The 24,040-nt window shown below is 40.9% G+C and overlaps 1 protein-coding gene across 5 annotated transcripts in view; it reads left to right on the forward strand.

The window, feature by feature from the left end:
- Positions 1-24,040, forward strand: part of REPS2 (RALBP1 associated Eps domain containing 2) — a 200,029-nt gene that overhangs the window by 34,932 nt on the left and 141,057 nt on the right. For all 5 annotated transcript variants that reach the window (XM_036016665.1, XM_036016664.1, XM_028522678.2 and 2 more), the window contains exon 2: positions 17,635-17,758. In XM_036016665.1, the coding sequence (XP_035872558.1) occupies positions 17,635-17,758 (124 nt within the window). The remainder of the gene's footprint in view (positions 1-17,634; positions 17,759-24,040) is intronic.

Below are 24,040 nucleotides of genomic sequence, written 5' to 3' on the forward strand. Positions count from 1 at the left end.
GTTCTTTAAATGACAAAATTATAGATAGGGAGAACAGATTAGTGGTTTCCAGGGGTTTGAGGAAGCAAGGGCAGGAGGGAAGCAATTGGCTGTAAAAAGGCAGCATGAAGGATCCTTGTGGGGATCGAAATGTTCTCTGTCTTGACTGTATCCAAGTCCGTGTCCTTGTGATATTGCACAATAGTTTTGCAAGATGTTGTCATTGGGAGAAACTCAGTGAAGGTTACACAGGATCTCTGTATCATTTTGTACAACTGCATGTGACTCTATAATGAGCTCAAAATAAAGTTTAATTTGAAAATATTTAAGGAAAACAGTATCTAAAGGGATCAGAGCCAGAAGAATCATAAATATTGAATACTAAATAAAGTAGAGCTTTTACATTTGGTGGTGTTCTGAGGTCCTGGGCCAGTTTTGTTCTAAAATGGAGCTATGTGGGTCCATGAGAGTCCCTGTATGAAAGTGTATAACAGATTTTCCCCCTCAAATTCTTCTAATTTGGGATGCTATTCACTGTATGCCCTTTGAGTGCCTTTTGCCTCTGGCTTTCTGTTAGACACAAACTAGTTTCTTAATTTCAGTTCCAAGGTAATTTTCAAGCACCATTAACTTTTATGATCTTGTTTTTGCAGTGGGTCCTGACCTAAGGGCCACAGTATCTGGACACTGACTTATTTTTCCTGAGTGATTTCTCTGTCTATGTGATAAAGATTTCTGGTTGTTTCCAGATATCTATCCCCTTCTCTTTTGCAGTAGAAACTCCAGTTTTCATGTGGGCTCATGGCTTCCCAGAGTAAACGTTGCACTGCTCACAATTTATTGTAGCTAAGTGTGGCTGTGTGGCCAACTATGAACCTTCTAATTTGATTACGCCACAAATTAAATGGAGCTATAAAATTTCTTTTTTAAAAGATTTTATTTATTTATTTTTAGAGGGGGAAGGAAGGGAGAGAGAGAGAAAGAGAGAGAGAGAGAGAGAGAGAGAGAGGGAGAGAGGGAGAGAGGGAGAGAGGGAGAGAAAAGAAACATCAATGTGTGTGCGGTTGCTGGGGGCTGTGGCCTGCAACCCAGGCATGTGCCCTGACTGGGAATCGAACCTGTGACACTTTGGTTCGCAGCCTGCACTCAATCCACTGAGCTATGCCAGCCAGGTCCTAAAATTTCTTTAACAAATACTTAGTGAACAGGTAATATCAAATACTTTTTATAAATGTACTGTACTGTGGGTTGGCTTGCGTCCCCCCCCCCCCCCCGCCAAAGATATATTGAAATCCTAACCTTCAGTGCCTTAGAATGTGACCTTATTTGGAGATGGGGTCTTTCCAGATGTAATCAAGTTAAAATGAAGTTACAATGGAGTAGTGTGGGTCCCTAATCCAATACGAGTGGTGTCCTTAAGAAGATGGTCATTTGAAGGCACACAGGGATAATGCTATATGAAGATGAAGATTGGAGTGATGCATTTACATGTCGAGAAACTCCTGGGGCTAATGGAAGCTGGGAGAGAGTCATGGAACAGATCTCCCTTCAGAGTCCTTGAGAGGAACCAACCCTGCTCTACCTAGATTTTGGACTTCCAGCCTCCACCACTATGAGACAGTACATTTCTGTTGTTTTAAGCTGCCCAGTTTGTGCTACTTTATCACAGCAGCCTTAGGTAGACCAGTGCACTATGTTTTAAAACTCTTTTTGAAGTATTTTGAAAATGGGTCGGGTGTGAAGAGGCTTTTGAATTTGAGTCCTGAGATATTTGGGCTGAATATGCTTTCTTTTCCTGGAGAATCTCATTGTACCGAACATAGACATTCCTCATTGCACCAAAGTCCTTCCAACTTCCTTAAGTTTTTTTTTCCTTATTTGATGTACTTGAATGCCAGCCAAAGTATAAGGTAAATGGTAGATTTGAGGACTGGGTGGTTTCCATGGAGATTTCTTAGAAGAACCCTTCCCTTCTCAGTTCAACAGTTGTCAGGGAAACATCTCATTTCAATTTGTGGGATCTGCCAATTTGAGTGGCTTTTGGAAGAGGATATGGTTAAACCTCTTTAAGATACTAATAACAAATTCAGAGCAGAGCTGTTTTAGATTGCTTTAAAGTTATAGTAGGCTTTTCTGTAACTTAGGGATATTAACCAGTCCTCTGCCTGAAGTGATCTAACTACCATTTGTTCATCTACAGAAAATGTTGATTTTGAGCTTTGGAGAGAAAATGAGGTTCAAAGAAGGCCCAAAGCTAGAGAGCTGGTGTCAGATGCCTCGAAGCTCTAGTCAATGATCTTGAGCATGACCTATGTAGTATGAGAGATTGATGAGGCCTACTGCAATATTATGATTTATAAGAAAAAATGTATTTGGCCATTCAGATGACCATATTTCTCACATATATTTGGTTTCTGTCCACAGTTCCTGGCTCACAGATCCAAAACGCTTGGAATTTCCCAAGTGCTGAGAGTGATAAAGGTGTCTTTTGTAATGTTAATGAGGTGACTTTTGGAAAGCACCTCAGGATGGGGGCTGATTGCCAGGGGAGCTGAACGTGATTAAGAGGTTGAAAGTTTCAGTCCTAGCCTCTTGACCACTGAGGAGGGGAGAGGAGCTGGACGTGGAGTTCAATAACAATAGCTAATGAATTACTCAATCATGCCTGTGTGATGCAGCCTCCATAAAAAAGCAAAAGGACTGGGTCTGGAGAGCTTCTGGGTTAGTGAACCTGGAGGTTCTGGGTGAGTGATGCAGCAGGCATAGAAGCTCCGTGCCCTGTTCCCACATCTTGCCCTCTCATCTCTTCCATCTGACTCAGTCATGTCCTTTGATAATAAACCGATGTTCTGGTAAGTAAAAGGTTTCTGTGACTTCTGTGAGCCGCTTTAGAAGATTAATCAAACCTGAGGAGGAGGTCGTAGGAACCTCTGATTTACAGCCAGTTGGTCATAAGCACAGGTAACAGCCTGGGCTTGCAAATGGTGTCTCAAGTCGTGGGGGCAGGACATTCTTGTAGGGCTGAGTCCTCAACCTGTGGAATCCGATGCTATTTCTGGGCAGATAGTGTCAGAGCAAGCTGAATTCTCGAACACCTTGCTTGTCGTCGTCGTCGTCATAGTGTGGGAATGTCCTCCCCCCTTGAAATTGGGTCTCAGAACACTTTTTACCCGTCCTGTACAAAACTGTTTACAGGCCACAGAGTTGGCTAACTCAGCACTGAACATTTATTGCTTCTAGTTATTCTAGTTAGCTATTGTTGAATCAGTGGCTGTCATTTGTTGGTAGTTAGTGGAAATGGTGGAAAGCACAGATACTATATATAAGCAGTTCTAATAAAGGGGAGTCCTTAAGGTTATCTTTATTGTGACCAGTTTTTCCCCATTCTACTCTTTATCAAACAGGTATGGTTCATTGCAAAATTCCCCCAATACTGTGTAGTTCCTCCCCTCAAGAGGTGGTGTCTATGTCTCCATCGTTAGAGCCTTCGCTGGCCTTGTGGCATGGTTTGATCATAGAATGCAACCTAATGAAAATTTGGAGCCTAGGCCTGAAGAAGCATTTCAGCTTTAGTTCTTGCTACTTTGTGGACTCTGCCACCACTTGGAAAAGCTCAGGCTCACCTGCCTGAGGTATGAGAGGCCTTCTCCACGTATAAGAGATTGGAGGCACCTTTTTGACCCAAGAGCTGATTGTGGAAGCCTAAGTGAGCCCCACTCGAGATCAGTGGAGTCTGGTCCAGGTCAACGTAATTGTCCAGCCGGCACCACCCAAATTGCTGAGCCCCAGAATTATGAGCTAAATAAAAGGTACTAAAGTTTTGGGGTGGTTTTTTTTTATACAGCAATAGATAATTTGACACAGTTTGGATATTCTGGATCAGTCAAGGCTCAACTTTGACCTGTCCTCTATAACATCCAGGATTCTTGGTAATATGATCTCATTAACAGAAATTACCTGTGGGTTATTTAAGCAGAAAAGAAATTTATTGGTAGGATATTGCCTAGCTCATTCTTCCTCTGGGGAATCTGGGGGAAAAGCTTGAAAAATGCACAGTACTACCAAAGCTACAGCCATATTATACCTTGGAGTTGATCCGGTGAGGGGGCTGGCACTGTATAGCTCCTGAATAGTGGGGTGCCTCCAGCTGCACCACACATTGCTTGCGCTGGGTGTTGGGTGTGGGCTGGGCACCTCTGCCATCCCTGGGAACTAGTGTTGCTGCTGTTTTCAGAAAACAGTGACCTGCTTTTCCTGCTGCTTCGCATCACTCATTACTCAATCAAATAACTGTGCTGTGTATCTGGCCAAGCTTAGGTCCTATGCCCATACCCTGCTTGAGAAGAAATCAGGAAAGTGAGTGACATTTTAAGTTTCTTTAGCTGAGGAAAGGTGGAAATTTTCATAAACATTGGCAGGGGGTTTTGATGCTGTGTAGCTGAAAGAAAAATGGCAAGTGTACATTAGTTTTTCCTCTGGACTCTGGTAAGCTAATTTGGTTACTGCGCAGTTATGATGAAGCCAGCTTTGTTGTTTGTTCCTTGGTTCTGTTAAGAGAAATTATGTAGTTCTGAGGTTATACCCTTTACACCTGCTCCATTTCACAGACGTGTGCTCATGGCCATTTGGAAAGCCAGGAAATAGTGGGGCCTAATTTGTTTGTTGTCTTTGGCTGTCAAGGTACAAAAAGCAATGTCTTTCATTTGCTAGGCCCAAAGAAACTCCATTCACTGCCATAGCATGCCACTTAAGAGAACAGAATGAATGGTAGCGTAGTGAACATAAAGGATTGCCTATTTGCACAGTGAACTTGGTTCATGTGACATTTATGAATATAAATTGTTGAGCAGCAAGGTCTTTCAATTCAGGTGGCTTCTCATTTTCTAGATTCTAATAACCCTTACAAACCCTGAAGTGCCTATCTGCAAAGGCATTCATGTAGGATTAGTTTAAGTATTTAGAAATGATACCTAAAAGAGAGAAACGATGCCTGGAGAGTGTGTTGTAGGTGTTGGAGAAATGTTGATCCTTTTTCTCAGATTTCCTAGATACACATACTCCAGTAAGATTGCCTTATCTCAGGCTGCTGTAACACAATGCCATAAACTGAGTGGCTTATAAACAACAAATGTATTTCTCACAGTTCTAGAAGCCGGAAGTCTAAGATCAGGGTGCCACCATAGTTGGGTTCTGGTGATGGTCCTCTTCTTGGTTGCAGGCTGTGAACTTCTTGCTGTGCCCTCACATGGTAGAGAGGGTACATTTATAAGGGTACAAATCTCATTCATGAGGGCTCTACCCTTATGAGCTCATCTAATTCTAATCACTTCTCAAAGGCCTTGTATCCTAATAGCATCACATTGTGGGGAGGTTGAGTTTCAGTGTATGAATTTGGGGCAGGGGAAGGACAGGACACAAACATTCAGGCCATAGCAGATTATAAACCCTTTGAAGGCAGGGGCTGTTCTTTGTCAGATATCTCTAAGTTGTCAAATCTCTAGGGCATGGCATGTGAGAGTGGACTGTACTCAGGATAGAGTGTCTTGGGACAAATCAGAACCTAGGTCTCAGCTCATCTATTGTGGACAGACCCCCCATTGTGAGATGGGTGGATTATATCAGATTAGGCAATGCAAAGTCTCTCCAGGCTAATGGAACGGTGTCTACAGGTGATTCAAGGTAGGAGATAGGAGATCTATCTACCTGGGTCCTAGAAATATCCCTCCTGGCAAGCACAGCTCAGTTGTAGGAGAAAACTCAGGGGGTTAGTATTAGGGAAGTGTCAGTGGGTACCTGGGGGTGAGGTGCAGGACAAGGATGGACAGGTGAAGGCAAGGCCAGGTCTCAAATGATGGGTGTCCATTAAGCTAGAGAGAGAAGAGGATGGACATTTGTAGCTGGGGCACAGAAAGAGATCAGTCTGGTCAATATAATATGGTTATTAGGTCACAGTAGCACCGATAGCAGGATGGGCTTGAGGCTTGGTTCTGGCTGGTTGGCCAAAGCCCCTTAAATCCTTCTGCATTTGCCATGATGATGCAGGGGACTGAGTGTGCTGGTTGTCATGAAATCCTGTAGTGGGGAAAATAGTCCTGAACAGGGAGGGGCCTGTCTCCAGCTTCAGTGCCTTGCAGTAGCACACTCTGAGGGGTTTAGTCTCCTTAGAGGAGGGAGGCTGCCAGAATGTCATAGAGGTGAGGGGAACACTTGTTATTTCAACAATTGGATGGGGTCTTCACTAGGAATTTGACAAAGAAACCCAATTAATGAAGTCAGAGTGCATACCCCATCAAAATTATATTTTTTCTATGAGTTTAAGTATGCTGGAGGGTCCCAGTCTGTGATTTAGGCTGGAGAGTGAGAACTCCGGTGTGATCTGAGACTGGCCTTTTATTTGTTCCCTCTGAAAGTATTTCTAGGATCTGTGTATAATATGCAGTGCTCCACTTGCATGAGATGTCCTGGCTCACTCTACTCCTCTCACTAAGGCACTGGTTTCTTATAAAAAGAAATGTGTATATGAGTATGCATACTCATGCACCCATGTGTGTGTATAAAAGAAAAGATATAAAATATAGAATGGACTGAAATCAACAAACTTATAAAAATACCAAGTAATCCCAACCTGTAGTTTCATTTTTGAAAAAGCACTAAAAGCGTCAACAAACAAATTGTCTAAAAAGCGAATCCTTTGGCTGCTGAGGTAAGTCTGAGTTGCCAGAACCAGTAAAAGCTTTATGTAATAATCCTGGCAGCGCATTTGTGTTCATCTGAGATTTTGCTGCCTCCAGCTGTACGAAATTCTGTGATATGCAGAGCCTAGAAACCTGGCCCCGAATCCTAAAAGGAATTTTTCTATTGTAATCTGAGCTGTAATTGCATTTTAATTCAGTTCTGGTGTTAAGGCCAGTTTGAGTGTGTTTCCTTCATCTCATCTCATTCTTGGCATTTAAGTCAGTGCCTTGCACACAGTTGGCCCTCAGTAAATGCTGTTACTGTGGCTTCTACTGTTCTTTGTCCCTAAACTGTTCTCCTACATCACAGTGACTGTTTTCTCACGATAGGGAGGATGCTCCCTTTGTCCTCGGTGGTACACCCCCATCTTCCCCTTTCCTCACCCTTGAGTTGTTAGAGCCCTCTTTCTTTCCTGGCAGGTGCCAGTCCTGATGAACTCCTGACCTTTAGATGCATGCTGTGCATGCGCATTTGTCTGGGCAGCTTAAAAAGCTGTGGGATTGGCTTGCCAAAGAAGGCCTAGTTTATAAAAATTATAATAAAGTGTCATCAAATGCCGTCACTACCTGTAACCCTTCCTCATTTTCAGAAAACAGGCTAGGAGTATGATAAAAACTGTAGAATCACTCTGACAAACCTATATATACTACTCCATTGTGCAAAAAGCAAAGCAACTAGTCTGAGTTTTAATTCTTTGAATTTAAGAACCATATTTATTTCACATTCAACTCCTTAACATATTTCTGTGTTTTAATACAAAAATGTTCCCCTTCCCACACATACACAAAAAAAACCCCTGAGTACATTTAAAGTTCAGGGAGGATATGTTTTATTTTTCTTTGTCTTTGCTTGGAATCAGGTGCTTATGAGGTGACTTACCTGAACTCACATGAGGCTCTTGCTATTTTGGGATCAGGTACTGTCTCTGATCCTTTAAAGCTTAAAAAATTCTTTTGAATAGGTTGATATATTCACAAAAGTCGCAATTCAAAGGTATAAAACAACATGCATAGGGGTTCTCTTAGTGTACTGGAGTTAAACCTCAGAAGACATTTAATCCAGAAGGCCTTGCTAGTGGAAATCAATGGGATAGGTGCTGTGGGGAAAGCAAGGGTGATTTAAAAATGCAGGACTTGCTGTCAAGAGACTTACACACAGCCTCGTAGGGGGATGTAGCAGGTTTACTGGGAACCATAATACAAAGTAGAAATGGTATGTGCCAGAGAGAGAGGTTCAAACCATAGTTATGGCTTTTACCCAAGAGTTCCTTTTTATAGAATTTCTGGATCTAGAAAAGGCCTTGTGTTCTATCTAGTCTGACTGTTTTCATTCTAGTATGTGAGCCTTGAGACCAAGGGAGGCCTGGTGCCTTCCCCACAGTCACCCAGTCAAACAACGCTACCTTTGACAAAGATAACCAGTTTTTGTTGAGCAAGATGCTGCCTTGTTCTGTGTTGGCAACTTAGAGGAAAGAGCATTGTGTTTGTGTGTAAAGTCTGGGCTCAGTGAGTGAAGACCACTGCAGTTTTGTTTAGCTGGAAGCTTTGTTTTGAAATCGCACATTAGGGCAGGTGGCAGAGGAATGGGTTTGGGGTCCATCTGTATTTCTTGCTGACATGGGGTTAGGCTTTGTCTCTTCACAGTTTTTTTTAATTTACTTTTAAATAGATAATCCATTCACATGATTCAAAATTCAAAAGGTACACAAGGAAATGCAATGAACTTTTCCCTCCTCCAGTGCCTGGGCCAACCTGCGCCCTTTCCTGGAGGCAGCTGGCAGTCAGGTTTGTTAGCTTCAACTTCTAAAGAAAGTGTGTGAAATGTATAAGTAACTGCGTCTATAATCATTCCTGCTTAAAAAATGATACCATACTTAATATTGTGCACCTTGCTTTTTTCTTTTCAGCAGTTCAACCGATGACCTGTCTATATCATTACTCAAAGAACTTCATTTCTTTTTTAGTTGGTGTTTTTTTTTGTGGCCAATAACTGAATCCACTCTAGATGGTTAAGCCAAAAAGGGATTAGGGCTTTAGGTAACTCATGGAGTTGTTTGGACGGCTGGAGGAACAGGCCCGCATCTGTTTCCAGAAACGAAACTCGGGAAGCTGTGTGTAGTACTAGCGTGAAGTGCAAGCAGCCTGTGCGCTTGCCTGCACTGAGAAGCAGACAGCAGGCATATGACTTCTGACTTGACTGCAACTGTGTTCCCTGCCATCCTGACCCAGGAAGGCAGCCTTGCAGCTACCACGGCTTCCTGCCTGCGAAAATGGAAGCTCCTAGCAGAGCCTCTTTGCTTACATTTCTGACTTCGAAAGCAACATCTTGTTGGCTCTGTCTCATCAGTGGAGACTTGGTCACAGCTTGCAGTTTAGCTGCAAAGGAGCCTAGGAATTTGATTCTTGGCTTTCAAGCGGAGAAATTTCTCCAAATAGAGAAAGGCTTTTCAACAGATGATGGACAATGACAGATATGACAAATACCCACTAGAGCTACCTAGAATTGTATTGTGTGGATGAAGCACAGTTGATTAATATTTTATATGATGGACCTCCAGCTGTTTTCAGTTTGTATCTTAGACAATATGTATTGAATGACCTTGTACAATATGTCATTTTGCTTGTCTAAAATGGAATATAAGGTTTTAGAGGTAGAATTGCTAGATTAAGAGGTTGATTGTGATTCTTACGGATATTGCCAAGTAGTCTCTGCATGTTACACTGATATGTGCTTCCACTAGCAATGTACAAGTTCCTGATTTTTCTCTGAGTCTTTTCCCTGTTCAGATTCCATCTGAACCACAGTGGCAAGCTGGTGCTACTGGAGTGAGTTTGGGGCCTTGTGCCAAGAATGCTGACAAATCAGATCTGGGCCACAGTCTCCATCAATATGGCCTGTTTTTAGCATCTGGGCTGGATTTGGCCTATATTTTATTATAGGCTCTCTATCCCTAAATTAAATGGCATCTTGGTGAGGGGGTCTGAAAAACAATGTAGCTTCCAAAATTGACTTGCAACTTGGGAGTAGCTTACATGTCAGGGGTTCTTGGATCATTATGTGTTCACAAATGCAGAAGGATGTTTTCAAAGAATTGTTATGAAGATTTATAACACCTACTCCCTTTAAAGATAAAAAGCAAATAAGTATAATAAGCCAGACAGACAAAGACAAATGCTGAATGATATGTCAGTTGTATGTGGAATCAAAAAAAATTGGATTCATAGAAACAGAATAGAATGGTGGTTGCCAGGGGAGAGGGTGGTAAAAGGGTGCAAACTATCAGTTTTAAGATGAATAAGTTGTGGGGATCTAATGTATAACATGGTGACTCTAGTTGATAATACTGTATTGTATCATTGAAATTTGCTAAGAGAGTAGAACATAAGTGTTCTCACCAAAAAAAGAAAAGAACAACAACAAGAACAAGAACAACAAACTCTAAAACAGAACCCCACAAAAGTAAATATGTGAGGTGACGAATGTATTAACTGAATGGTGGGAATCATTTCACAATGTTTACATAGAGCAAATCATTACTTTGAACACTTTAAATATGTGATGATTTTATTTTTCAATTACACCGTAAAGCTGAAAAAAAGGCAAAACTTTTTTAGCATGTGAATTATTGCGTAGATTTTGTTCATATCGGAAATGTGGCATCCAGTTGCTCCAACTGGTTGCTGTGGAAGTCTATAGTATTGTAGGAAGCCCTTGTTGAAAAGTTTTTGAAAAATTTAAATGTATAAATGGGTGGAAAACGGAGGGGTGAATATACATGTGTTCTTTCCTTCTGATGGGAGTATTCGCTCTTTAAGTTGTCATTTACTTAGTGTGGCTGATTATTTCAAGAAAATACCCTTTCTGCATGGCTCCTGAGGGTATCTACAAGGATAAAGTATAAGTGAGGGAGGCAGTGTGTTCTCATGCAGGGGCTGGCAGCTCCCCCTGTAAAGAGCCTGGTAGTAAATATTACAGGCTTTGTAAGGCCAAGAGGCAAAATTGAGTGTATTAAATAAATGTTTTTATAACAAGAGAGAAATAAACTTATACACATTTTTTTTATTTTAATCATTGTTCAAATACAGCTTTATCCCGTTTACTCCCAATCCAGCCCACCCACCCAACCCTCCCCTCTTCCCTCGATTTTTTTAATTGACAAAATTCAAAATATGATAACAATAATAATTGAGTACAGTATTTTTTTTCGTAATATAGGTCTGCTACCAGGAAGCATGGGCTTCTTAGTTTTGTCATAATATTTTACCTAATAGGATTCAAAGTTAGTGTTCCCTATCATCAGATTGATTGCAAATGTCCATCTGTAAAAACCATTCCCAGCTCACGGGCTATACAAAACCAGGCAGTGGGCCAGATTTGGTCCATGCACAGCAGTTTTCCAACTCCTGATGTAATGGAAAGACTATGAACCTTGGACTCAGGCACATATAGGTTTAAGTACTTGCTGTGAACTTGTGACCTTGAACATATCCCTTAACTTTGAGTTATGGCATTTATTAGTGCATAAACTAGAGGTAATGACACCTACCTTATGGAATAAATATCATCCCCATCTTTCTTGTGATTTTGCTGTAGGATTCCAGTTTTATATATGCTAATGTAATTTAGCTAAACTGACTTAGAATTCATATTTAACAGATTCAAAAGCCAATTTTTTAAGGGATAGAATATTCATGTGGTGTCAAAGTATTATGTGAAGCATGTTTTTTCAATGGAGAGATCTGGCAGTCATTGTCTTAGCCAAATGGCCAAGCTTGGCAATCAATGGATGTGCCCCTTCACTGATGTGAACTTCTTACAGTATCACAGAAATGTTTGACTTGAACATTACCACAGGGCAACAGAAAAAATCCAAAATGTAGAATGTTCTGCAGGACAACTGGCCTGAACTCTTGAAAGGATTCAGTGTCGTGAAGAACCAAGGGGAATTGTTCTAGATTAGGGGAAGACTGAGGAGACATGACATAAAAAATATAATAATGTATAAACATTGCCTTGCATTGGAAAAAGGAAATCCAGTTCTATAGTCCATTTTTACGATAACTGAGGACATGAATAGATCACATGTTGTATGATAATATTAATGTTGATTTGCTGAGGTGTGGTGATCATGGTGTAGGAGAATGTCCCTGTTCTTGGGAGTTAAATAATAAAGTATTTGGAGATGGGGGAGGGGAGAGAGAGAAGTTGTTTTACTCAGTGCTGCTCATTTCCTATCATAGCACTGAGCACAGTGCTTCCAACGGGAGGTGCCCAAAACATTTCCAATTAATACTTTCAGTTATTGGTAGCCTCCTCTGTCTGAAATCATGCATAAGCACTGAATGTCTGTTCTCTTTTTAACAGTGTTGTTGTTTGGTTTAGACATATACTATAGTACCTAGTATTGGGTAATTGGATATGAAGTTCCTCTTGATTTTTAGGACACAAGAGACCTCTCCAGAAGGTATCCAGCTATGTAATATGAAAAATAGACATTTATTGAAGATACAAGATACAAGAAACATTGTACATAGGACAATGACACCTCAGTCCCCTTCAAAGTAGGCACCTTGGGACTTCACACAGTTCTCCCAGTCACCATCGGCTGCCCTGTTGTATTTTCCTGAATTTCACTGATGGTCTGAAATTTCTTCCCTTTCAAAGGTGATTTTAGTTTTTGGAAAAGCCAGAAATTGCAGGGCACCAAATCTGGGCTGTAGCAGGGCTGAGTCACCTGGGTGATTTGATGTTTTGCCAAACAACTCTGCATGAGATGTGATGCATGAGTGGGTGTGTTGTTATGATAAGGCTGCCAATCACCAGTGCCCATAGCTGCAGCCTTCTGAATCATTCAAATAGTCTCTGCAGAGGAATGTTCAAGGTTAATGTAAAATGTGATGCATTTTGTTGCTCTGCTCACTCAGTCATTTTGAATGTGATGTCCACACAGCACACATGCTCACTCAGTGGCATCGACCGCCCCCACTGACTAGTACAGTGAAGTCGTCATTGTTCACACATGTGCACTCCAGTCCACTCTCCTTGACTGCCAGGTTACATCGATGTTGCACAAAATGTTCTTATATTAACAATGGCTGGACTTTTTCTGGATAGATCTTGCTGAGGTACGACTTGTGAGCATGTACTTCAAAATCAAATTCTCCTTTATATTTCTGTTGTTGAGGGCGTCTACTTGGGGGGCTGGCTGACATCCCCTGGGGGTATGGTGAATACAAGGAGGTGGGGAGGACAAGACTGCTGTGCATCTCTGGAATGCTCAGTCACTGGAGCACCAATTAAGTGTTCTGGCCAACCAAAAGAAAAGTGTGAAGTGTGGCAGAGGCCTTTCTTCATGCTTTGACCCTAACAAGTTCCTCCAAGGTGGTAAGAGAGGAGGCAACAGGGAAGCTAATATGTTGTTATATTCTTGCAGGTACTCTTATGGCTATGTAGTGTGAGATGACTTAAGACCAATTTAGCAAGCACTTGTAAAAGTAATTACAAGATGAGAGAAAGAACAATTTTGCTACTACAGGCTGTGAAAACAAATTAATTCAACAAACATTCATTGAACAAGTGAATATATAGCAAGCACCATAAAGTATGAGTCTTGAGGGATACAAATGATAAAAATATACTCTTGAAAAAATTTTATTGTTTATTCTATTACAGTTGTCCCAATTGTCCCCCTTTGCCCCACCCACCCATTCTGTCTCTCTAGCCCACAGTCAGTCCCCTCTCCATGTCCATGTCCATGTCCATGCATCATTCACACATGTTCTTTAACTAGTCCTTTCTCCTTCCTTCCACCATTTTCCCTCCCTCCTTTACTCCTATAGCTATCAGTCTGTTCCATGTTTCCATGTCTCTGGTTCCATTTTTCTCATTAGTTTAGATAAAAATATGCTCTTGCTTTGTGTTGGGCATTTGGAAGGTATGGGAAGAAGATAGGGTACAGTGGAGACAATGACCAAAATACCAATTTTGCTATATTACAAGGCCAGTGATATGGTAGAGAGCTAGTGAAAAGGATTATGGGAATGCAGAAGACATGCCATATGGAACTGATTCAAGTTTCAAAGATAAGATTAGTCTTGAGGTGATTTGAAGGATGAGCCTGGCCAATAAAAACAGTTGGGCATCCAGCTTCCAGGTAAGGGACACACCAGGTGTCCAGAGACCTGAACAGCTTTCATGTGTTGAGAGCTGCTTGGCATCTGGAGTGGCTGAACCCCTAGATACAAAGTGGGGAGGAAACGGACATGGGGTTGTTGGTAAGGTAGTTTGGGCCATATGGGAGGTCCTCAAAAGCCATGGTCAGGAGTCTAGCTTTTACAGGAAAGGGAACAAGGAGCCCTGAAAGCCCTTTTGAGTTGGGGGGTAATCTTGTTATAAGACATCATGGAGGGAATGTGGAGGATGGTATATGGCATTGCATGAGTCTGGGGACAGCTCTTGAAGCAGTCGATATGTGGCCAAAGAATTTGAACTTGTTCAGTTGCAGTGGAGAGAGAATAGAAGAGGGGTCCATTAGTGAATTCTTCCAATCCCTCCCACCAAGACTGTTTTTTAGATTTTATTTATTTATTTTCAGAGAGAGGGGAAGGAGGGAGAGAAACATCACTGTGAGAGAGAAACACTGATCAGCTCTTGCTTTTCCCCAGCTGGAGACCTGGCCCACAACCCCCAGGCATGTGCCCTGACTGGGAATCAAACCCGCCACCCTTTGGTTCTCAGGCCAGCACTCAACCCACTGAGCCACACCAGCCAGGGTTCACCAAGCCTTTTTAAATTTTAAAATCTTTCTAAGGAAGTCTTTTAAAAATACTTGAAAGGGAGAAGCTTATTCAGACCTGTGAACAGTTCTGAAAATTTATTCCATTTCAGCCAGGAAAGAAAGTGTATCAGGCAAACTGGAATGGGTGTGGACTGTTACTCAGCGCAGTCACTTAATCTTTCAGAATTAGGTAGGAGGGAAGCTATTTTAGTGGCCTTCAATCTTCTTCCAGAACTTTGTCCAAGATCTTCTCAAATGGTTGGTGCATTTTTCTGATTCATATCCAGCACCCCTACAGTTCAGTGTACATCTGCAAGCTGTAAGGAAGTCGATTTCATCCATTTCTTTTTTTTTTTCATCTCTTGCCTTCCACCTGAAAAAACAAACACCAGTCTATAGGTTCTTGTTGTGTATTAGAAATTTGCACAGCGTGTAATCTAAGACGGATCCAGCTGAGTGTTACAGGTTTGGAGTTTAGACTAAAAAGGGGTATAATATTTTAATTTTTTCTTTATTTTGAGAAAAGCTTGGCAACTTGGATTGTTAGGAGAGTTATATAAAATATCTCCTGCTAACTCAGTATCTGCTATAAAGCACCACCTCATTTTCTTTAGACTACATGAAAACATTTTTACCCACAAATTAGAGCTTTTCTGTGGAGTATTTAGACTTAAAACATTTTGAACCTTGATAAACAAACAAACAAACAAAAAACCCTTACAGAATTAACCTGCTTTTGGGATTGAGAAGTCTCCAGCTTATGAGGTTCCACATGTAAGTTCCAAAGGCTTATAATTTATTGTTCTTGTGGCTCAAATATTCCAGAAAGTTCTTGGCACGTCTCCTGGTGTACCAAGTGACCCATGGGCTCACTTCACTTATGTTCTTACTATATCACAATTCCACTTACTCTCTGTTGGCTACTAGCAGTGGCTCCAGTGGTATACAGGACCGAAGGACGGACTCCAATGTAAATAACGTGGTTTACTAATGTCAAATTCAGGCATTACTCTCAAAGTCCCATAGTGGATGTTTCTGTAGCAATTCGTTCCCTTTAGTTAAGAGCTTTTCAGTTCTATGTGGTACTTATGGTAAAGAAATAGTTGAGAGTCAATGGTACTAAATTAACAGTGACTGACATATAGTTAGTCGTTAAGTTGTTCACATACCAAGGATTACAATTTCTTAATTTTAGGAATTATTCTGTGAGACAACTATATTGATGTTGGAATTATATTAATGTAGTTGGTATGTTTTTTTTTTCTATTTGTGGGCAAGCCTGTACTTGAAGATGTGTACTTTATTCACAATAAGAGATTCTATTGTAAAACTCAGTTGCTTTTTATTTATTTGTTCCTTCACCTGAATGAGAACATTTTGACTGTATTGTGTGTGCCTATCCTTGTGCTCAGAGATGAATGGAAGTTACTCCTTGTCCTTAGAGAGAAGACATTTTCATGGGAGGCACAAATAAACATGTATTTGTAACATAACATCTTAAGTGTTGAAGTAGACATTAAACGCTTGAATATGGATAATTTAAAATGTATACAAAAGTACAGAGTAGGAGAATGAACCTGCATGAATCCATCATCTAACTTCAACAGTTCTCAACTCTTGGTTGGGCTTGTTTCACCCATACTTTCCACTTAATTTCCTTTCTCCTTTTGTTTGAAAGCAAGTCTAAGACAGTGCATCATCTGAGGGACATTTTTGGGCATTCAAATCGTCAGAGAATACACTGGGAAAATAAGCCCTATGTGGGGACTTGGGAAGGAGCAACAGAGAAGTGACACTGGAATTAAATCTAGTGGGGAGGGAGGAGATTCCAGTTCCAGGTAAATGGGATGGAACCCAACAATTATTAACTATTGCTAAGCATTGTATTAGATTCACTTAGTATATTATTTATTTTTTTCCCCTCACAGTAGTCTTACGAGGGAGAGAATATTTCTACTTTACATAAGAAGACATTAGGTTTCAGGCAGATTGAATGAACTTGCCAAAGTCGTAAAATTAAGTAGTTTCTTCACTGAAAACCAATTGATTTTAAGGCTGTTTAGTTTCCCCTCTTCTTCAGCATGTGCACTAGACACAGAGATATGAAAGGGCAAGATGTGTTGGGGCAGTGGGAGAAACCGAAGGCAGCTACAGCACTCCGTGTGTGTGTGTGTGTGTGTGTGTGTGTGTGTGTGTGTGTTCAGGGATTAAACTAGAAAAGCTGCTTAGGGCTAGGTTGTGAAGGAGCTTGAATGTCATACTAAGGAGACAGGATTTTGTCCTGAGAGTGGGAGGGAACCAGGCTGAGATGTCTTTAGGCATGAAAACAGTATTGCTAAGTGAAGAAAGGGTACAAAATAGTATGTGTTATTGTATTTGTATAAAGTATTGAACAAACAACACGAAAAACACAGATGTGTAATACACATATGCGTAGAACATTTCTAAAAGAATATATAGTGTTTTCCTCTGGGGCACAGAAAGTGGGGAGTGCCTTCTCGTTCTTCACATTCGCTTACTATTATTTGAACTTTTGAATATTATTACTTTGAAATAACACTTAAGTCATTGAATGATTAATTTTTTTTTATTTTAAACCACTAATAGGATATATGTTAAAGATCTACAAATGGAAGATAGTAATATCTTGAAAATATCTGTGTGTATTAGTACTGTTTTGTTTCTCCAAAGCGAGCACTCAAGATGTAATTTTAATGCTTAGAAAATAATTTTGCCTGAGAACTTTAAAAAGAATCACTTTTAATTCTGACCAACTGGAATCATCCACAGGTAGTGGTAATGACTAATCTGTTCTCTTTTTGCACCACTGACTTCCTAGACTTTGTACATCAGAATCCACCCCCTGAAAACGTCACTCTCTTTTGTAAGAAGAGTAACAGCCAGCCATCCTTTGTCACGTTTCTTTTTATTGTTGAAAGAGGAGGAATAATGAGTAGGTAGAATTTAATTATCTGAATTGAAAACCTCCCTGTAAAGTGGAAGAAAAAGAAAACTGTACATATAGGTTCTTCATGGATTTTTGGTTAGCTCTGTGAAATCCTTGAGATTTCATAATGTATCTTGTCTCATTTTCCTGTTATGAAATGGGTTTTTTCAGCATCATTTTTCTTGTCTGTTTTCAGATCACAGAACTGTGTGGTGCCAAGCGGGTTGGTTATTTTGGTCCAACTCAGTTTTATGTTGCCTTGAAATTAATTGCTGCAGCACAGTCTGGCCTCCCCGTGCGGATAGAGAGTATTAAATGTGGTGAGTAGCTCCCTGTTATACATTTTATTATCTGTGACGGGTTACTTATTTCTGAGAACCATTTTTAGCAGGCTTAAGGCCTGTTATGTAAGTATTTATGGAATTTTGCCTTGCCTTTTCCAACTCTCCTGTAAATTAACATAAGAAAACTTAGCAGCTATCTTAGTTTCTTTTTTTTTTCAAGTGGGGAAAATTTTCAGAGAGTGACCTGAGATTAGTTCCTTTTGACTGACTTGCCATAAAAATAGATTTTGTTCTTTAGCAGAAAGAGATTGGGATAGGAATTCTAGAGCCTGTGGCAAAAGAATAACATTTGGTTTAATTTTTCCACTTCAGGAATCTATAATGTCATTTAAGGTTCTTTTCGGGACAAGGGAATAAGTAACTGGAAGAGTCTGGGTGGAACTATTCTCTTTTTCTTTCCTTTGTCCCTTCCGGTCATATCAGCTCTGATCATCCTTTAATTCCCCAATTGCTGAAGTACTATCTTGATGATTAGTAAGTACTTTGGGGGTACCAAAATTTGGGCAGAAGAGGATTATCTTCTCAAAGCTTTTTCTTAAGTTTGTTTGTTTGTTTATTTATTTATTTATAGAGAGGGGAAGTGGGGAGGAGAAAGAGAGGGAAAGAAACATCAGTGTGTGGTTGCCTTTTGTGTGCCCCTGACTGGGGACCTGGCCTGCAACCTGGGCATGTGCCCTGACTGGGAATCCAATTGGCAACCCTTTGGTTTGTAGGCCAGCGCTCAATCCCCTGAACCACACCAGCCAGGGCTCAAAGTTTTGATTTAATATCTTCTTATCTTGCCATCCTTGCCCCCAACCCACCATATACTTGAGCAAATTTGAGCACAAACTTGAGCCCTTTCCACAACTTGAACAAAACACAAAGCCCCAGACTCTTGGCATCATTTATACTGCCTCAGTATTGGTTTTACCAGTCTCTATGCAGAAGGTGAACACTCAAGGGGTGTGCTGAGGTCCCCTGTTAATTTACTTTGATACAAATAACTTTCATATGTCCACACAGCTATGCGGGAACTTTTTCCTTTTCCTCATATTGAGATAAAACCACTCAGCTGTTCACACCAGTCCTGTGAAGCTCCTAGTAGACTTGGAAGTGGGCTCAGGATTTATGGTTAGTCCATGGCAACTTTGTAGGACAACTCCAAATAGCGAATGAGATTCTGATAGCTTGGACTATGGGAAACAAAGCCCTTTTACCCTAACCATCAGGGGGCTGTGATCATTTTGCTAATCTTTATCGGAGGCTTAGTGCATGGCAGGCACTGTTTCAAGTAGTCTTCACAAGTCCTAAATTAGGTATTTGTGTCAGTTTTCATCGCCTAGGGTAAGCTGTGATAACAGACACTGCCAAAATCTCAGCGCCTTAACACGACAAAGGTTCGATTCCCGCTTTGCAGTGGGCCTGTAGGGCAGCTGCCTTCCACGTTGTGGCCCTGTGAGCCTGGCTCCTTTGTCTTGTGGCACCTCCAAACACAGCACCTGTTTCCATAATCGCCATAACAGAGAACTAGTTTCTCACCCTAGCAGTTTAATGTGTTGGCCTGGATGTTACTCATGTATTACTGCTGCTCACAGTGCGTAGGCTAGAACTCGTCACATGATTGATTGAACTGCAGAGCTGACTGGAGGGGACGTAATTCTCTCATGTGCCTGCAAAAAGAAGCAGCTATGGGTAAACACTGGCAGTCTGTAATGTGGTACTATTATTATCCCTATCTTACAGATGTGGAAACCGAAGTTTAGGGCTGTTAAGTACCATGCCTTTCTGGACTATAAGATGTACCCCCAATTTGCAAGGGAAAGGGGGGTACGTGTTATAGTCCGAATGTAGCGTACCTGGCTCACTGTGGGGTGGGGAGGGGGGCAGCGGTGGAGCAGGGTCACAGGTTATTAAATATTTTACCACATTTTTTGCTTCAAAAATTTTTTCCTATTTTCCTCCTCTAAAACCCAGGTGCGTCTTATGGTCCGGTGCGTCTTATAGTCCTAAAAATACAGTAACTTGCCTAAGGATGCAAGGTTAGTAGAGTTTGGAGCCAAGAGTTGAGCCTCCATTTCCGATGCTTTTCATTGCTATTCAAAGTAGCCTCTTCTTGATTATTTTTTCTGTTTCTAAAGTGCTTGAGTATAATCTGTAATCATGGAATATTATCCAAATGGGGAAAAATTATGTCCCAAAAGGCATCCCTTGGTATTACATAATTTGGTTCCTTGAAACAGGTTTCTTTTTTAAAAATTTTAATTGTTGTTCAAGTACAGTTTTCTGCCCTTTACCCCCATCCCAGCCCACCCCCCAGCCCTCCCTACCTCCCTCCTGTCTCCACCCCTCGAAACAGGTTTCTTGATGGAGTATTATTTCAGTGGCACATTTGGTGGTTATTGCTACAAGACATAACAGTCACTACTGTTAGTCATTTGCTCTAATTAAACCTACGTCACATTGCACTTGGGTGTGTGGTAGGCATTGATAGTTTCCATTACATTGTAAATGGTCATTAAAGTTTATTGTAGTATCTTCCAACTTCATCTTCTGGAAAAGTTAGAATTGCTTTGCTGCATACAAGAATAAACTTCTGACACTTTTGTTCCTTATTTTAACTTAGACCGAAGTCTTTTACCTGATTTGTGCCCAAATCTACAGTTCAGTTTCCCAGGGTGTGAGGGTTGTCTAGGTCAATTTCCCATGGGGGAAGGGTTCTCTAAGTTATCACTTGTGTATAGGATTAATACTTTTTCACAAATACAAAGTGTTCTCAATTGTATTTTATCCCGATGCCTTTTACCTCTGAGGGTTTAAATATACTCAGTCACTTCTGAATTTTTTCATTCATTTAAAGGTTTATTAAATAAGTTATTTGCAGCCAGCAAAAGAGTAAGAATGAGGGCAAGATCAGGCCAGACTTTGAGCTTCCATTTACAATTTTTCAGTTTGTTACTTGAAATCCATTAGCTTAATGTGTGATGACACAAACCATAAAGGCCAAAGAGAAGGCTCTGTGGTAACCTAATCTGAAAGCCTATGGTAGCCCCATCACACTCAGGTAGTTGTGAGTCCATCCTTACTTCTGTGAGTCCCACACTTCCTACACGAATGACATGTGCCTGGCCTCCTCTCTTCTCCATTCTCTTTCCCCACACAGCATTAACAGTGGTCTTTTCAAGGTACCCATCAGGTCATCCCTCCTCCTCCTCCTTAAACCCTCTAGTGGCTTGCTGTTGTGCATAGTTCCAAATTCAATGTCCCTACACTGATCTATAACCCTGCATAATGTAGTCTGCATACTTCTCCATTCTCATCTGAAACATCTCTCCCATGCTTATAATCTGTTCCCTAGCCTCACTGACCTTCTATTAATTTCTGAACCATCTCTTTCCTGCTGCAGGAAACACCATGTTATCTGGAGGCTTTGGGTTCCTAGTGGTCCGTTCTTCCCCCTCCTCCTTCCCATGGCTGGTTCCTTCTCATCCTTCAGGATTCAGAGATTGTACCCTCCCTCTTATCTAATGTAGGTTCTGTCAAATTAATAGATTAGTGAAAAGAACCAGCATATAGTAAAGCTGGTTCAAGAAAGTATAAGTGAGTCAGAAGTATTTGCAGTCATAGAAAGAGAGAGTGCTGGAATAAGATTACTAAATTATATATATAATTGATTAATGCCCTATAGGGCAATAAAACTGAAACTTGATTATTATGCTCTTTTTCTAAGAGGAATTACATTTGCATTGCTATTAGACAAGAATTGCTTGCTAACAGTTTTCTACAAGTTAATCTCTACCCTTCCAGAATTGTAAAATGCCTAATCAAGAGTAAATAGTAAGTCAAAACAAAAGTACAAATCTCTAGGGGGTTAGGTAATCGCTGGGTGGACCTGTTAGTAATGCTTCTGTGTAACAGTTTCCTCCCTGCTTTATTCTCTTTCAGCATCTGCTCCTTTTAGCACTTTCATCAGTTTGTAAATATTCCTTTACGAGTTTGACTTTTTTTGTACATCTTCCTCACTAGTCTAGAGCTTACTAAGGAGGAAAGGAGGAGGATCTGGTAATGCTGCACTGTGGGCCATTGTGGGCACTCAGGGCATATTTGTCGAATGAATGAATGAATGAATGGAGAGATGAATGCTTATGCATGGGGAGTGAGTCTTAATCATATGTCGCTCTTCAAGTTCCAATTCACCTGGAGCTCCTGATGGATTCTTATAGAAGTCATGTTTCTCAGGCCCTGCCTGGTTCCCAACCTCGTCTGCACTTGATAATCACCTAGATCAGTGATTTTCAACTAGTATGCTGCAAGAATTTTTAAACCATGCAATACCTGACTTTTTACTCAGGGACACTGACCTCTTTTCCCTTAGATTGTCCAAAAAACCCCAGCCCTGACTCGTGTGGCTCAGTGGGTTGGGCATTGTCTCACAAACCAAAGGGTCTCTGGTTTGATTCCCTGTCAGGACATATGCCTGGGTTACGGGCCAAGTCCCCAGTTGGGAGCATGCAAGAGGCAACAAATCAATGTTTCTCTCACACATTGATGCTTCTCTCCCTCTCTTTCTCCCTCCCTTCTCCTCTCTCTCTTTTTTTTTAATTAAAAAATAAATAAATAAAAGTCTTTAAAAAAATGACAACAACCACCCTGGCTGGTGTGGCTCAGTGAACTGAGTGTCGGCCTGCAAACCTAAAGGTTGCGGGTTTGATTCCTAGTCAGGGCACATGCCTGGGTTGTGGGCCAGGTCCCCAATTGGCGTGTGTGAGAGGCAACCACACATTGATGTTTTTCCCTCTCTTTCTCCCTCCCTTCCCCTCTCTAAAAATAAATAAATAAAATCTTAAAAGAAAATGACAACAGCCAATACAACAATAGCCATCCGGTGTTACTGAATCAAAATTATACCTATTTTTTGTCAGCTTTGCAAAAATATATATTTTTTGGTGTTCTGCAGAATTTTAGTAATTAGTTTCTGTGTACCGTGAGATGAAAAGGTTTGAAAATTGCTGACTGAGAGATCTTTAAATGCAGAATAAAAAAATAGAGGTACTTGGGCCACCCCCAGAAATTTTAATTTACTGTATTTAGTTTGGGGTATGGCCTGAACATCAGGAATTTTAAGAGCCTCCCAGGTGATTCTTAATGTGTAGCCGGTGTTGAGAGTGACTTCTAGTGAAAGCCAAGTGGACCATTTTCAAGAGCTTGCTTTAGCTATGAGTACATGTTTGGTTATACCAGGACCTAAAACTGGGGTGTAGCAAGAGGTGCCTAGGGTGCATAATTTAAGGGGGCACTCACTCTCTGTGCCCTGCAAGTGTTGACTCTGCATTTACATGGCTCTGAGAGTTAGTGCCTCCTTAAATATTGGCACTAGGCATCTTTAGCCTCATCTAGTCAGAGCTAGGTTAAATGACCAGGTTTATCTGTTGAACACCAGTAAAATACTGGTCAGGGAGCTTACAAATGCTGACCATTTACTTATCGCCCCCCCCCCCCCAAGTACTCAGAAGTAGAGTGAGTCATCCTCTCGTGGGCAAATCAGGGTAGAAATTACTCATGTGATCTTGTTCCATCTTTTCAGATCCTTTTGCAGACTGAGCTGAAACAAATACCTTTCTGAGAAGACACCACAGGATTAGCTTATATTTGATTTACTTTTCCCTTGCCTTTTTTCTTATGAAGTCCATTCCTGCCTCTTGAGTACTGGAAAGTTGCCGAGGTTGGGAAACACTAAAACACTAAAAATGGCAGCCATCCTCTCTTTAGGAGAGTCTTGGTTTACTTTTCCAGATTGGTTATTCTATTTCTGTCTCTCGGGCCCTTGGCTGATTGATCACTCAGGGATTTGTCATATTGCCTACCTCTTTAAATCAAATGTGGACATAGCAACTAAAAATAAACACGATGTGGATATTAGAGAACCAGGGACCTTCTTTGCCTGGGGAGCTAGGATACTTGCTTGCTGTTGTAAGATGTTTTCTGGCTTTAGCACAGCATCAATCATTGGAAGTGCAGCTGTGTTTTGGGAATAGCGAGCTCATGGAAGTGCAAAGGCACGCTGATGAGAATTATCCTGAATGATGGATACAGATGCAAATCATAATGCATGGTTCACAACATTATCCCCATTCTTGGAGTTCTTTGTATTATGTGATTTGCTATGCTGAGAATTCAAGTGTGCCAAAGCATCATTTCTGTTTTCAGAATAATTTTGTCAGATTTAAAAGATAAGTAAATATACCAGACTGTTGCAGTTCAGTTCTTTGTAGTATTGTG

The sequence above is a fragment of the Phyllostomus discolor genome, chromosome X (assembly GCF_004126475.2).
Source record: "Phyllostomus discolor isolate MPI-MPIP mPhyDis1 chromosome X, mPhyDis1.pri.v3, whole genome shotgun sequence".
Lineage (NCBI taxonomy): Eukaryota > Metazoa > Chordata > Mammalia > Chiroptera > Phyllostomidae > Phyllostomus > Phyllostomus discolor.